General features: G+C 47.2%; 1 protein-coding gene across 11 annotated transcripts in view; it reads left to right on the top strand.

The window, feature by feature from the left end:
* Positions 1 to 16,360, top strand: part of rasal2 (RAS protein activator like 2) — a 757,584-nt gene that overhangs the window by 522,655 nt on the left and 218,569 nt on the right. Inside the window, exon 1 of one of the 11 annotated variants that reach the window (XM_072511676.1) lies at positions 2,617 to 2,675. The exons of the other annotated variants lie outside the window; for them this stretch is intronic. Within the exon in view, the coding sequence (XP_072367777.1) occupies positions 2,646 to 2,675 (30 nt within the window). The 5' untranslated portion in view covers positions 2,617 to 2,645. Of the gene's footprint in view, positions 1 to 2,616; positions 2,676 to 16,360 lie in introns of those variants that run through there. 11 annotated transcript variants of the gene reach the window in all.

Here is a 16,360-nt window from a genome sequence, read left to right as displayed (position 1 = left end):
CGGGAAGACGGGGTACCGGAGATAGTGTGTCTATGGACATAGAGAAGGCCTTTGACCGGGTGGAGTGGCAGTACCTGTTCAAAGTCCTGGGAAGGTTTGGGTTTGGGCTGAAGATTGTGGCATGGGTGCTTTCTTGCTTTTTGTGTCTCTGGTGGCGAGTGTAATGACCAACGAGATAAGCTCAAGCAGTTTCGGGTTGCATAGGAGAACGAGGCAGAGGTGTCCGCTGTCGTCACTGTAGTTTGCGCTAGTGATAGAGCCGCTTAGTGATGGCACCTTACTACTGAGCAGCGAATGTGGAGAAAATGAGGCGATGGGTGGGAAGGAGAGGACTTAGAATGGGTTAGGATGGAGGAAGAGTCATGTAGGGGGTCCACCTGAGGGCCATGTGGTGACCGGCGCTAACCGAGCTGGCACTGAGGAGATTTACTCAGAGCCCAGTATGTATAGTCCATGATAAAGGTGTGTGAACCAGTTGAGGAGACATTTTAGGATGGAGGGATGTCGATGTTAACACCGTTGTGTGAGAACCACGGGTTCAAGCCGGGGGAGACGGATGACGTACAGTAGGTGAATAGAGGTGGGGCTGGTGAGGGGCGAGGGATTTATATTTGAGGAGAGAGGTTTGCAAGTCTGGAAGAGCTGTGGGAGGAGGGTAGTGCTCCCGAAGGGGTGGACACAGGGGCTATAGTGCTGAGCACTGCTGCCTCACAGCGCCAGGGAGCCTGGTTCAATTCCGTCCTCGGGTGACTGTCTGTGTGGAGTTTTGCACTTTCTCCCTCTGTCTGCATGGGTTTCCTCCGGCTGCTCCAGTTGTCTTCCACAGTCCAGAGATGTACAAGGTTAGATGGGTTGGCCATGCTAAATTGCCCCTTAGTATCCAAAAGGTTAGGTCAGGTTACTGGGTTAATGGGGAGAAAAGATGGAGGTGTGGGCTTAAGTAGGGTTCTCTTTCCAGACTCAATGGGCCAAATGGCCTTCTGCACTGTAAATTCTATGATTCTATGAATTTAGGTATGTACAAGTGAGGGGCTTTGCATGGAAGATGTGGAAAGCGTTTCCCAGGCTGCCAACTTATGTCCTCATGGAATGGTTGCTGCTTCCGGACGTGGAAGGGGAGGGTAGGATTGGGGACATGTACGGGTGGTTGGATGGGCAGGGGTAAGAGCAAATGGTGAGAATGAAGGATAAATGGGAGGAGGTGGAGATAGGATGGGGAATGTGGAATGAGGCGCTGCGCAGGGTGAATTCAACCTCCTTTTGTGCAAGGATGAGTTTGATACTGTTTAAGGTGGTACACAGAGTACACATGACTCAGGCGAGGATGAGTGGGTTCTTCCAGGGAGTGACAGATGAGTGTGAGAAGTGTGGGTGAGGGCCAGCAAACCACACGCATATGTTTTGGGGGGGTGAGAAGCTGGAGAGGTACTAGGCGGGAATGTTCGGGACCTTAGCAAATATTTTGGGGGTAGAGGCTCGGCTGGATCCAATGGTGGAAAATGTTGGGGTATCGGAAATGTCGGAGCTGATGGAGGGGAGGAAGGCCGATGTGGTGGCCTTCACCCTCCTGCTTGCCCCGCGAAGAAGTTTGCTGGAATGGTAGTCGGCAACACTGCTGGGGTTGACAGCCTGGCTAGGGGACCTCGACGACTTCCTTTGGTTGGATAAGATTAAGTTGGAATTGAGGGGTTCAGCAGAGGGCTTTGAGACAGGGTGGGGATTGTTCACGACCATGTTTGAGGAATTGTTTGTCGGGGGGCAGGGGGGGTGGCGGGGGGGGGGGGGGGGGGGGGGAGGGGGGGGGTGAACAAGGAGAAAAACTTGCACAGCCTGTAAAATTGTGAGTTGGGGAGAATGTTTTTGTATTTTTGATTTTGAATATGTTTGAAATCTTTAATGCTATGCCTAATTTGTTCCCTTTGCTTTCAATGGATGCCTCCGGAGCTCGCTCTCAGTTTGGGTACTTTCTTTTTTCCGACCTCGAAGTACCCTACACTGAGCTGAATTGCTCAGGAGTAAAAGGAATTCCATTTTGGTTGTAAAATTTAAAGCATGTTTGCATTTCCCTCAGCCATCAAACAATTCAGTCCTATACCTTGGAGAGTGGCTTTAAATCTGCTTTACTTCAGAACTTAACTGTATTTGTTTGTAAAGTACCTGAGTCAGTCCTGAAATTCTTACTTGTGGCTTGTTTTAATGGTAGATGGGTAAATGGTTAACTTGTAATTCAACACTGCCACTGCATGAATGAGCTACCTCAGGGTTAGGTTAAGGTGGATTGCAAACATTGTGTGGTTCACTCCAGTCTGGATAAGCTTGATCCCCACTAAAAGCATTGAAAGTATTTGTATGACACCAATGTGCGATTTTACTCAGATTTTGAAAGTCGAAACAGTTCCTTTCTCCAATGAATTTGGATGTACTTTTAAAACTTCTTTCATTTTTTAAAAAAGAAAGCAACGTTTTCCCTGCATGTGGGGTTTTGTCTCTAGTTATGTAGGGAGAGTCAAGCAGGAGACATTGGACACCTGGCTCGGCCTTAAAAGATTGCACTGATAGGCTCCAGATGGAAACTGCCCGTTGCTAAGGAGGGTCCCCAGCCGTGGTAACATTCACATCTGGGAGAGAAGTAATTCTGTGTTTGTATGAGCAAGCTTGAAGAGCTAAGTTTAATTGTAAGTGGTGCGGGGTGGGGGGTGGGGGGCATAGCTGGAGAGGAAAAAAGAGATCTCGTGACCTTCAGCCATACCTAGTCAAAACACTGGAACCTTCCTGGAATCTGCTAATTTTCAGTTGGGAGTCTCGTCTAGAGGTGTAGGGTTGCTGAGCATGGATACTGTAGCGTGCTGCTTTGTTGCTGCTGAACTGGAGGACAGGTAGTTAAATCACGCACTGCTTTTCATTATGAACTGCTTGAACTGTTCTAGTTGAGTTGCTGAGATATTGATTCATACCTGCAGCAGTTGTAAATATATTGCAATATTTTGGACTTTCCTTGTTTATTTCACTTCAGGTTTAATGAATTTTCATTTGTGTCAACTCAATGACTTGCTTAATAAAAAGGAAAAATTGAGGTCTTATAAGGGGAAAAGAGAAAACCTGAAACATCGTCTCACTTCTAGATAAGGACAGCATTGTGTGAGGGAATTGTAATTATGGCGTTGCATACATGACTTTATGCTGATTTGTCTTCTATTATACTCAAACAAAAGCTTACATTAAGATGGCAACAATAATTAAATACAGTGTGCAGCATTGTATTTATTTTCAGTTGTTCCAGAATTGTAAAATAACGTTGATTTGGAGGCGTGTTCATGGGGAAAGGTGAGAAGGAATCCGAAATTTGTCTTGTATATAAAACATCTTTTAACTTATGGTCAGTATTTTCAGTGTGGTGAAATGGACTTTTAACTTGGCATGAAGTTCTTTGACAGAATTAGCCTGCCCAAAATAATGGAGTACTTAGGAATATGTGGCATCTGCAGCATACCAAATGTTTGCCGCAGGCACTTGACTAGGTACCATAAATCCCCCGAGGTAGTCAGCCCAGAGTGTTTTCATATTTATAACTATACTCTTTTTTAAAAATTCACGAAAGGGATGTGGGCTTTGTTGGCTAGGCCAGCATTTATTGCCCATCCCTAATTGCCCATGGTGGTGGTGAGCTGCCTTCTTGACCCGCTGCAGTCCATGTGGTGTAGGTAGACCGACTGTGCTATTAGGGAGGCAGTTCCAGGATTTTGGCCCAGCGACAGTGAAGGAACGGCAATGTATTTCCATGTCAGGATGGTGAGTGACTTAGAGGGGAGCTTCCATGTGATGGTGTTCCCACGTATCTGTTGCCCTTGTCCTTCTGGATGGCAGTGGCCATGGGTTTGGAAGGTGCTGACTAAGGAACTTGGTGAGTCCCTGCAGTACATCTTGTAGGTGGTACGCACTGCTGCGACTGTGCGCCAGTGATGGAGGGAGTGAATGCTTGTGGAAGGGGAGCCAATCAAGCGGGCTGCTTTGTCTTGGATGGTGTCAACCTTCTTGAGTGTTGTTGGAGCTGCACTCATCCAGGCAAGTGGAAAATATTCTATTACACTCCTGACTAGCGGACAGGCTTTGGGAAGTCAGCAGATGAGTTACTCGCCACAGATTCCGAGCCTCCTATCGGCACTTGGGGACACAATTTTTTTATAGCTAGTCCAGCTAGATTTCTGATCAGTGGTATCCCCAGGATGTTGATAGTGGGGATTCAGTGATAGGAATGCCATTGGACGCCATGGGGCAAAGATTAGATTCTCTCTTGTTGAAGATAGTCATTGCCTGGCGCTTGTATAGCGCGAATATTACTTACCACTTATCAGCCCAAGCCTGGATATTGTCCAGGTTTTGCTGTATATGGACTTGGACTGCTTCAGTATTTGAATAGTCACAAATTGTGCTGAAAATCCCTACTTCTGATCTTATGGTGGAAGGAAGGTGATTGATGAAGCAGCTGAAGATTGTTGAGCCTCGGACACTACCCTGAGGAACTCCTGCAGTGATGTCCTGGAGCTGAGATGACTGACCTGTAACAACTACAACCATTTTCTTTAATGCTCCTTATGACTAAGCAGTGGAGAGTTTTCACCTGATTCTTGTTGACTCAAGGTTTACCAGAGCTCTTTGATGCCGCACTCGGTCAAATGTGCCCTTGATGTCAAGTGCAGTCACAAGGTTATAATTAAGTCAGGAGCTGAGTGGCCCTGGCGGAACCCCAAATGACCATCAGTGAGCAGGTTATTGCTAATCAAATGCTACTTGATAACATTGTTGGTGACCCATTCCATCACTTTACTGATGATCGAGAGTAGACTGATGGGATGATAATTAGTCGGGTTGGATTTGTACTGCTTTTTGTATACAGGACATACCTAGCCAATATTCCACATTGCCAGATGCTAGTGTTGTAGCTGTACTGGAGCAGGTTGGCTAGAGTGTGGCAAGTTCTGAAGTACAAATCTTCAGTGCCATTACCGATTGTCAGGGCTCATAGCTGTTGCAGTATCCAGACCAGCCATTTCTTAATATCATGTGGAGTGAATAGAATTGGCTGAAGACTGCTATCTGTGATGCTGGGGACCCCTTCAGGAGACCAAGATAGTCATTCACCCGGCACTTCTGGCTGAAGATTATAGTGAATGCTTCAGCCTTATTTTTGACACTGATCTTGTGGATTCCACCATCATTGAGCATGTAGATGTTTGCTCCCCCAGTAAGTTGTTTAATTGTCACCATGATTCACAGATAGATGTGGCAGGACTGCAGAGCTTAAATCTGATCCGTTGAATGTGGAACCGTTTAGCTCTCATCATTTTCTGCTTATGCTATTTGGCATGCAAGTAGTCCTGTGTTGTAGCTTCACCGGGTTTAAACCTCATTTTTAGATATGGCTGGTGTTGCTCTTGGCATGCTCTCCTGTCTTCTTCATTGAACCAGGGTTGTCCCCAGGCTTGATTTTTAATGGTGGAGTGGGGGAGATGCTAGTCTATGAAGATACAGATTGTGGTTGAGTATGTTGCCCATTTTCGATCCCAACAGCGTCGCCAATACTGTTGCTAATATTAATGATGTTAGTGAACCACAAGCCTTCCCTTATATCGATCAAATGACCACACAACCAGTTAGTTAGTTCAAAAGGTGGTTTATTTACATACACAAGGGTTATCTCGACATGCAAACACAATATCTACTACGAGTGAAACTACACCTATCAGCTACAATAACCTATACTTAACTTCAGGGCGACCGGCACTGTGCAAATGGATAAGGCCTTTATCTGGATTTCACTTGGCTGGTTCGAAGAAAGCGGCCCTGTCTCTGCTGGCTCATCCGTCAGGGAGCGATCGTTAGTCTAGAACTTGGCTGGCTGTTCCTGCTACAGTTGGGCTGGCACAGGCCGGATCTAAAAGAGACAGAACACATGGCTGTGCTCTCTTTTATCCCTCTGGGATTTTGTGCTCTTTGGGGCGGTCCTGAACCTTGGACCCAATAGTTCGACAGGGCTCTGATCACTGTCTTCGATTTCGGCCAATAACGGAGCGGGTGCCTTGGTGGCTGGGCAGGTCCTTAGCGGTCGTTGACCTTGGTAGTTGGGCTCTCTGAGTAAAGGGAGTGGCGCCGATCAGTCTGTGGCTGTGCCGGTTTCTTGATTGGAGTTCTATTGTCCTGGGAAAATGGGCCATTGAAATGTAAACAAGCGGGGGGTTTCGATCAGGTCTGGTTACCTGTGTTTCAAATATACATAGGCTCTATATCTGTCTGAGTCCTGGGTTGGCCATAATTGCCATGGTCCTTTGCAGGTGGCCATCCTAGATGGCTACATCCCATCCTCGTGATCCTGAACGTGAAGCGTGGTGGATCACACTATTGATCCCTGTTCATCCTTGGTGGCCCGGTCACCCTTGGTCAAGGCAAGGTTCTACTCTACTCTATCCTATGGTTTGGGACATTTACCTAATATTTCGTTAATACCTTCATAAATTAATTAATCCCTAACGGTCACTCTAAGTCAGGTTATTATAAAACATTTAATTTATCCGCACAGTTGATCTCTAGCTAACACTATCTAAGCTACTCTCATGCTGCTGGTGAATATCAAAGAACTTATATACAGTACAAAATTTAAAGCAGCAGCATCACATTTCTACTTAATCCTAATAAAGTTAAAGAGGTACATGGTTTATTCTTAGCAGTGATGAGTACATGAATTTAATTTTGTTGAATTCCAAAGAAGGGGGCTCGGACTGTTATATCGGGGAGCGGGAGGCTTTGGCTCGCCATTTACGGAGTCGGAGTGTCTGAATGACACTGCAGATTATTGCAGTTACTATAAGAGCCTCTACTATGTATGAAAGAGGGTTCCATTTGGCAATGTTTTCGCACCAAATGGGGGTCTCGATTTCTGTCTTTCTGTGTGGTGTAGTGTCCGGGCTGGTGGTGGCCTGTTGTGTGGTAGTGTTCGGGGCTGGTGTGGGCTTTGTTAAAACAGTCCGTTGCGCGCGCAGTTGCAGAAGTCCAGCGATGATCCAAACGCATGTCAGCAGTCCTTGCTTCATCCTGTGTTGTCTGTTTTCTGTGTAATCCTGGGGGTGCGAGCGTAGTATCTGTTATTATCTTTGGTTAATATCTCGTTTTATTTGTCTTCTCTCCTTACTCCAATTACCCGTTATGATTGTCACCATGTGTGACTCCCTCATTTTTGTTTTCAAATACCATTTTGGAGAGACAAGAAATGCAAATTTTTAAAGTACAGAGACTCTCACAGCTTGTGGTCGATGCGGGGAGTGGGCAGACAATTTCTCTGACCAGTCTTTTCTTAAATCACAACCATGGGAGTTTGAGGCTTATCTTAACCAGCCGAATTTCAGGGCGGCCAGTTTTATACAGTTTCGTCCCAGGGTTCAGAGGTAGTTCGCGTGTAGCAGTGTGTATAGCAACCAATTGTGTCATCTGTGTAAATAGCAGGTGGGGAGTGACCAGGGGGTCGCGGAAGGTAAAGGAAAGAAGGGGTGAGCATACGGAACGTGTCAAAATGCATTCTTCATACCACAACCAAAGGGAGAGCAGAGAAGGTGAAACTAAGGCCTGCCAAAGACAGTGCAGAGTGTAGAGAACCATTCCAGAGCATATGAAGTGACGGGAACATGAGGTGCGTGTGGGCCGCTGCAGGATAAGAATGGGTGGAATCCCCGGGTAGGGCGGGGGTTAGTGCCGTTACTCCACTACCCGAGCTTAACTGACCGGATGCATTTGGGGTCCTCAGGTAGGGCGAGGATCAGTGCCGTTACTCCCTACCTGGGTGACCTGAGTGGTCGGTAAGAGTTTGTAGTCGTGTGGAAACTTGTCATAAAGACTGGGAGAACAGTGATCTGTTTTCCGACAAACCTGTGCCTTTAACTGTCATAGGGCATCGTACCCTTGAATCAGAAGAGTAATTGTGTGTCGGGCGACATGAATTAAAACCATGTAGTAGGAAAAAAAGGACAAAGGCAGGCAGGCTCCATCAGAACTTGGACACCTTAATACTGAGGCAGTGTCTCTTTCTCATCATCTGGACACCTCAGGGTTCTGTACCAAACAGTGTTGTAAAAGCATTACCGAAACGAGAGTCAGTATCTGAATCATCACCATCTCCCGGTTGCCAGACTCGTGTCTGCCGTTTCTGTGCCATGGCCGCGTGGGCATTGGATGGTCCGAATCGTCGTGCGTTAATAGTCAGCAAGATTTGTCGCGGTGCCGAAGAGGGGCTTGTTTGTCATGAGGCGTAGTGGCGGTGGGAGTGGAGGGCAAGTTATTGTGGTCGGGCGGTGGCTATGGTGGTGGCTGGCAGAGGGCATATAGGGGGACAAAGATATCTAAATCGTGGTTCCGGGGGCTGGGGTGATTGGGGGCAGAGAGATCGAACCTGTGTTCAGGGGTAGTAATCAAATCCGGGAGGCTCTCGCTGTCGTCGGAGTCAAGTTCAAGGTGAAAGTCCGTACCTGTGGGCGGAGACCATTTCGGGTCTGTGGGCGTGGACAAGGGCTAAATGCCGGCATGGCTGGGGGAGGGTTGGCGTAAGAGTCGGACTAGGTTGTCGATGGGCGGAGCGGAATCGTCTCCTATTGCCAGAGAGATGTGGTGAAAGTGGCTACATTGGGATCCGTAGACTTTGAGTTGGTTGATGTGGAACCAACCAGGTTTACCATTGGGGTACATTATCTTGTACACGGAGGGGCTCACTTTGTCGGAAATGGAGTAGAGTCCTGCAAATTTGGGGGAGAGGAAAAAACTGGGGTTGTAAAGTGAAACCATTACTTGCTGACCGACTGTGTACTCTACGGGGTGGACGGTTTTGTCAAAACAGGATTTACCCTGCTTCCTTCGAGCACCTAATCGGACAGCTGCAGCGAGTTGTGCCGCTTTAATGTCATCTTTAACCTGTTGGACTGCTTTTTCGTGGGTGAGTGCGGTTACTGTGGGGCTTGCCAAATCGAGGCCTAATAAATATTCAGTACCCTTCATGGGCCATCCGGTCAAGAGAGTGTGGGGGGTGAAACCTGTGGAACTGGAAACGGTGTTCCAAATACACATGAGAGCAAATGGGAGGACTGTGTCTCACGTGATATTGTTCTGTTGCACCATCTTTCTAATGGTCGTTTTTAAAGTTCGATTCATTCTCTCGACAATGCCGCTGGATTGGGGGTGATATGCTATATGGAATTTCTGCCTGATCCCAAAAATTGTTAAAACATTTTGCATGAAGCTGCCGGTGAAATGGGAACCTTGGTCTGACTCAATGCTGCGGGGGAGACCCCAGCGTGTGAATATCTGTTGGGTCAAAATCTTAGCAGTGTCCTTTGCTGTATTTGCCCGTGAGGGAAATGCTTCTACCCATTGAGTAAAGGTGTCGGTTACAACCAGCATGTACTTGAAACCATTTCTGCAAGGGGAAGGGGGCCAATGTAATCGATTTGCAAATTTGTCCAAGGGCTATTCACAAGTCGGGTGTGACGTAATTGTCCTTTCTTTCAGTAATGTTCAGGATTGTTCTGAGTACAGATAAGGCAATTCTCAACATAATGGGTGACATCGCTTTTTGAATCGGACCACCAAACCAAAGGTCTTAAATGGGCAGTGGTGTTGCCTATCCCCTGATGTCCATGTCCGTCATGAAATTGGTAAATGAGCTGGTTTCTGTCCTGGGTGGGGACCACATAAATTCCGTTTTTTAAAACTATGCCGTCCTGTACAGTCAGTGTGTCCTTCCATTTATCATAGGGGGCTGGGAAGTTGCCTTCTAACACCTGTTTGAGGGTGTCGTCTGCTTTTTGGGCTTGGGATAGATCCTCAATATTGGCCTGGGAAACCTGGACTGAGTGTATCGGTTTGCTTTCGGGTGGCTGCCAGAAGTGACCATGGCGTGATCCTGCCTTGGCTAAGGTGCCTGCCTTTACATTACCGGGTGGGGACGAGCGACAATGGCTTCTTACTTTAAAGTACTGTATGTGTGATCTGAGGCTGTCTTGCAAATGTGCTTTAACAACGGGGCAGAGTGTAGGCATTTTCATTCGGCTGAAACAAAACCTCGAGATTCCCACAGGGGCAGGAATTCTGTTAAGCTGTTGCACACATACAGGCTGTCCGAGAGTATGTCTGCGGGGATTGGCAAAGAGTCGGGATGCTGAACGACATAGGCTATGGCTGCGAGTTCTGCTGCTTATGAACCTAGGTGGCCGGGCAATTTTAAAGATCTCTTCTAGTGGGCGTCCCTGCGCGTCTTCTACGTAAATTCCACAACCAGTAATCCTAACTCCCATTTTCGATTGTGGACGAACCATCTACATAAATATTTAAAGCATTCTCTGCGGTTTGGGAATTCTGTGTCTGACTGCCTGCTCGTGGGCGCAGTGACTTTGGGATAAAGGGTACTGTGTGGTGTTGGGGTGCTATGATCTGGCACTCGTGTGAGGTCCCTGCATATTGGAGATTATCAGCCAGAAATGTGTGGGTCTTGGTGAGTTTTACCGTAATGTCCCTGCCTTGTACCAGTAGTGTCCAGCGAGCTGCTCTGATTTGGCTGACTGAACCTTCCTTTTAATCTACCGTTTAGTAATAGTTGCGTGGGGGTGTGCTCGGCCAAGATCGTGACTGGGTTAAGGCCTGTGATGTACGCAAAGTACTGTACTGCCCGAAAGACTGACAGCAAATGCCGTTCGCAGGCTGAGAATCCTTGCTCTACGGGGTCTAATACTCCTGAGGCATAGGCTACGGGTCCTAAGTGGTCATGTCGTTCTTGCAGGAGTACTGCTGATAGGGTTCGGTCGGTGGTTGCTACTTCTATGGCATAGGGAAGTCTGGGTCTGGAACTTGTAAAGCGGGGGCTGTGCCTAAGGCGCGTTTTAAATTGCTGCGGAAGCCATTCCAATTTTTAAGGAGCTCTGAGAGTGGGGCTGCTTTAGTGGCAAAACCATCTATATGATTTCTGCAATACCCTACCAAACCTAGCAATTACCGGAGTGCAGGGGCAATTTAACGATGGACTCGATCCGTTTTTGCTCAATTTCTTTCTTCCCGTGGGTGATGATGGTGCCTAAATAAAGAACTTTTTCTTTTAAAATCTGGGCCTTTTTGGGGTTGACCTTGCATCCGATGGATTGCAGTAGGCCTAGTAATTCCGATAAGAGCTCTACGTGTTCCTCTTTTGTGTCCGTTTGCAGGAGCAGAACATCTACATATTGTATGAGGCATTCGGGTCGGGAAAATTTAGAAATTCCGTTGGCCAATTGTCGGTGGAAAATGGAGGGGGAGTTGTGGGAGGCATGTCCACGTGTACTGCTGCCCTTGAAACGTAAACGCAAACTTATACTGGCAGGCTTTGTATAACGGGATGGACCAAAAGCCATTGCTCATGTCCAGCAGTGATAAGTATTTTGCCTGTACTCCCTGTTTCAGCATGGTCTCGGGACTCGTGGCAACGGTCGGGGCTGCTAAAGGGGTTACCTTATTAAGTTCTCGGTAGTCGATCATTAGTCGCCATGAACCATCGGGCTTTGTTACGGGCCAAATAGGGGCATTATTTGTGGGCGCTATGGTTCGAATAACTCTTTGGTCTAACAAACTGTTAATAACCTTCAAAATCTTACCCTCGGCTTGCTGTGGGAAACCGTATTGCTTTTGCGGCTTTGGACCGGGACCTGAAATCTTTGTTGTACCTGGAATCTTCCCACAATCGTGCTGTGCGAACGAAGCTTTGTGTTTTATGAGGACCTCTCTAATCGTCTGGTCTGCACTAATTGTTTGCGGAATAAACCAATAGTCCCCGACTGAGCAAATCCTGTTTTCATAATCCCCTACTGTGAGCGTCGCAAGAGCCCTAGCTGTTTTGGCCATTCGCCATACACATTTGTTTACTGGGTCAAACGAAAGGTTATGGGAGCTCATAAAATCAATGTCTAAAATGTGCTCTGCTGTTTGGGGTAAGTCAACTAAAACAACGGGATGTCTGGTGCTAATGTTCCCTATCTGAATGGGTACGGGAGCTGTGATATATCCTTGCTGTATGTGGCCGGTGAATCCACTCAGGGTGATGATGTCTGTGGTGGGCCATTTGTCACGTTGAAACATGGTGGAGGAGTTCAAAGTGGTGCGAGATGAAATGAATGAAATGAAAATCGCTTATTGTCACAAGTAGGCTTCAAATGAAGTTGCTGTGAAAAGCCCCTAGTCGCCACATTCCGGCGCCTGTTCGGGGAGGCTGGTACGGGAATTGAACCCGCATTGCTGGTCTTGGTCTTCTTTACAAGGCAGCTATTTAACCCACTGTGCTACCTCCAGTGTCCCAAAGAAAATCGACTATATGTCCCGGACTGTGCCTGTAACTACTGGGCTGCCTGATTTATCCCAGCGTGTGTCATAGACCCAAGTTGGGGAGTCCGAACACCGTCAATCTGTGGAATTAAACGCTAAGTCGTCTGAACGGGTGCTAACATTATACATGGGCCTAACATTGTTCCGAGGTGGGGCGTTTGGTTGTTGGTATCGGTGCTGGTTCGGGAGGTTTTGTCGGCAATCGCGGGCATAATGTCCCATGTGGCCAGAATTGTAGCAACCTTGTGGTGCCTGTGCTCTGGGGTGCTGTCCCTCGTGTCTACCCTCGTTTATCTATGCTGGGTCCTGGCTAGCCCTAACTAACTGGGTGCATGTTTGCTTCTATTTCGTCCTGATCTGTCTGTCGGTGTAGGGTTTGTTCCCATGCTCTGGTAAGTCGTTTCAATACCCAAACTTCATTTTGTGTGTGGTCTGCGGGGCCGTAGTTTACACAAGCCTTTTGACCTGCGTCTGTGGCATGCGAGACTAAGGTGCGGGATCATTTAGTGGTGTCCTCCTCATTTAGGTGTGCGCGGTTCAATTGTCCGTAGACTGCCATGAAATTAATCCATAGGCGACCAGCGAATGCGGTCGGATGCTCTCCCTTCTTTTGCCTGCAGTGATTTAAACCCTCGACTGGATCTCCTTTGTTATACCCGATGGCATCTAATATGGCTGTTTTCATTTCTTGTAGGGTTCCTCCTGCTACATTTTGGGGTTGGGCAAAGCTGATCTTACGGACTGGCTAAGGCTCATAACTATTAGCTTTACTTCCTCTCCCTCGTCTAGGCCGTACATAACTTTCTGTTGGCGCACCTCCTCAAAGAAGCTGCGTGGGTCTGCGGTGGGCTGCAATGGACTAATTTTCGTGCAAGCTTCTCTTAATTCTCTTAATAGGCAGCACGGTAGCATTGTGGATAGCACAATTGCTTCACAACTCCAGGGTCCCAGGTTCGATTCCGGCTTGGGTCACTGTCTGTGCGGAGTCTGCACATCCTCCCCGTGTGTGCGTGGGTTTCCTCCGGGTGCTCCGGTTTCCTCCCACAGTCCAAAGATGTGCAGGTTAGGTGGATTGGCCATGATAAATTGCCCTTAGTGTCCAAAATTGCCCTGAGTGTTGGATGGGGTTACTGGGTTATGGGGATAAGGTAGAGGTGTTGACCTTGGGTAGGGTGCTCTTTCCAAGAGCCGGTGCAGACTCGATGGGCCGAATGGCCTCCTTCTGCACTGTAAATTCTATGATAATCTATGATAATTGAACATAGAACATAGAACATTACAGCGTAGTACAGGCCCTTCGGCCCTCGATGTTGCGCCGACCTGTGAAACCACTCAAAAGCCCATCTACACTATTCCCTTATCGTCCATATGTCTATCCAATGACCATTTGAATGTCCTTAGTGTTGGCGAGTCCACTGCTGTTGCAGGCAGGGCATTCCACGCCCTTACTACTCACTGAGTAAAGAACCTACCTCTGACATCTGTCCTATATCTATCTCCCCTCAATTTAAAGCTATGTCCCCTCGTGCTAGACATCACAATCCAAGGAAAAAGGCTCTCACTGTCCACCCTATCCAATCCTCTGATCATCTTGTATGCCACAATTAAGTCACCTCTTAACCTTCTTCTCTCTAACGAAAACAGCCTCAAGTCCCTCAGCCTTCCCTCATAAGATCTTCCCTCCATACCAGGCAATATTCTGGTAAATCCCCTCTGCACCCTTTCCAGTGCTTCCACATCCTTCCGATAATGTGGCAACCAGAATTGCACGCAATACTCCAAATGCGGCCGCACCAGAGTTTTGTACAGCTGCAACATGACCTCATGGCTCCGAAACGCAATCCGTCTACCAATAAAAGCTAACACACCGTACGCCTTCTTAACAACCCTCTCAACCTGGGTGGCAACTTTCAGGGATCGATGTACATGGACACCGAGAAATCTCTGCTCATCCACACTGCCAAGAATCTTACCATTAGCCCAGTACTCTGTTTCCCTGTTATTCCTTCCAAAATGAATCACCTCACACTTTTCTGCATTAAACTCCATTTGCCACCTCTCAGCCCAGCGCTGCAGCTTATCTATGTCCCTCTGTAACTTGTAACATCCTTCCACACTGTTCACAACTCCACCGACTTTAGTGTCATATGCAAATTTACTCACCCATCCTTCTACGCCCTCCTCCAGGTCATTTATAAAAATGACAAACAGCAGTGGCCCCAAAACAGATCCTTGTGGTACACCACTAGTAACTGGACTCCAGTCCGAACATTTCCCATCAACCACCACCCTTTGTCTTCTTCCAGCTAGCCAAATTCTGATCCAAACTGCAAAATCACCCTGAATCCCATACCTCCGTATTTTCTGCAGTAGCCTACTGTGGGGAACCTTATCAAATGCTTTACTGAAATCCATATACATCACATCAACTGTTTTACCCTCATCCACCTGTTTGGCCACCTTCTCAAAGAACTCATTAAGGTTTGTGAGGCACGACCTACCCTTCACAAAACCGTGTTGACTATCTCTAATCAAATTATTACTTTCCAGATGATAATACATCCTAGCTCTTATAAACCTTTCCAAGATTTTGCCCACAACAGAAGTAAGGCTCACTGGTCTATAGTTACCGGGGTTGTCTCTACTCCCCTTCTTGAACAAGGGGACAACATTTGCTGTCCTCCAGTCTTCTGGCACTATTCCTGTAGACAAAGATGACTTAATGATCAAAGCCAAAGGCTCAGCAATCTCCTCCCTAGCTTCCCAGAGAATCCGAGGATAAATCCCATCCGGCCCAGGGGACTTATCTATTTTCACACTTTCCAGAATTGCTAACACCTCCTCCTTATGAACCTCAAGCACTTCTAGTCTAGTCGCCTGAATCTCAGTATTCTCCTTGACAACATTGACTTTTTCCTGTGTGAATACTGACGAAAAATATTCATTTAGCACCTCTCCTATCTCCTCGGACTCCAAGCACAACTTCCCACTACTGTCCTTGACTGGCCCTACTCTTACCCTCGTCATTCTTTTATTCCTGACATATCTATAGAAAGCTTTAGGGTTATCCTTGATCCTACCTGCCAAAGACTTCTCATGTCCCCTCCTGGCTCTTCTTAGCTCTCTCTTTAGGTCCTTCCTAGCTAACTTGTAACTCTCGAGCGCCCTTACTGAACCTTCATGTCTCATCTGGAAGCTACTAAGGTGAACTAGACAAGATTGATGTGCACGTTTTACATCGGCCATTTCTTTATCCTTAGCTGCTAACTGTTCCCGGAGTTGCTCAATTATCTTCTCGCTTTCGTTACTGTTTCCCTTGTTCTTTTCTTCCTTCTCAATTAACTGCCTACGGAGCGTCTTCACGACCTCTTCTGTGCCTCGCAACTGTGCCAAACAGGACACTAGTGCCATCGGCTTTCTGACTTTCCCTACATTTTTCTTGTGGACCTCGCTTCGGTTCTCCCACCAAGTTTGTCCTATCTTTCATGGACCTGACTCATCATTAGCACAAAAATTCGACCAAAGGGGCCATCCTTTCCCCTTTAAGTATTTCCTTAACTCTTCCTCCCATATGGGGCATTGCTCTGCTCTGTTGGTCGCTGCGACCTCGGCTTCCTGTGGGTTCATCAATCGTTCCATTGCTTTAGTGGCCATTACTTCTCTTATCTCTTTCTCTACTTTTAATTTGGGACAGGGGAATAAGGCGGCGATTTGAACAACGGGTATGGCTTAAGCTATTGTCCGGCTCACAATCCCTCAATAGTTGTACACAATTCTAAAGAGTTTACCTTACTCTTCCTGTTAGGTACGCATGCGGGTTAGCACACACTTCCGAAATTCGGTTATTTGGTCGATATGGGACTTGCACTTGTGGTTCTTTCTCTTTCTCGCAATTGGATTCAAAGTTTGTGGGTTCTCTCGGAGTGACAAAGTCACTTCTAATCGAGTCCCCTCAGAGGTCGCCAATAATGTTGCCTGTTTT

This window comes from Scyliorhinus torazame, chromosome 7 (genome assembly GCF_047496885.1).
Source record: "Scyliorhinus torazame isolate Kashiwa2021f chromosome 7, sScyTor2.1, whole genome shotgun sequence".
NCBI lineage: Eukaryota > Metazoa > Chordata > Chondrichthyes > Carcharhiniformes > Scyliorhinidae > Scyliorhinus > Scyliorhinus torazame.
This window is presented reverse-complemented; position numbering and strand designations above follow the sequence as displayed.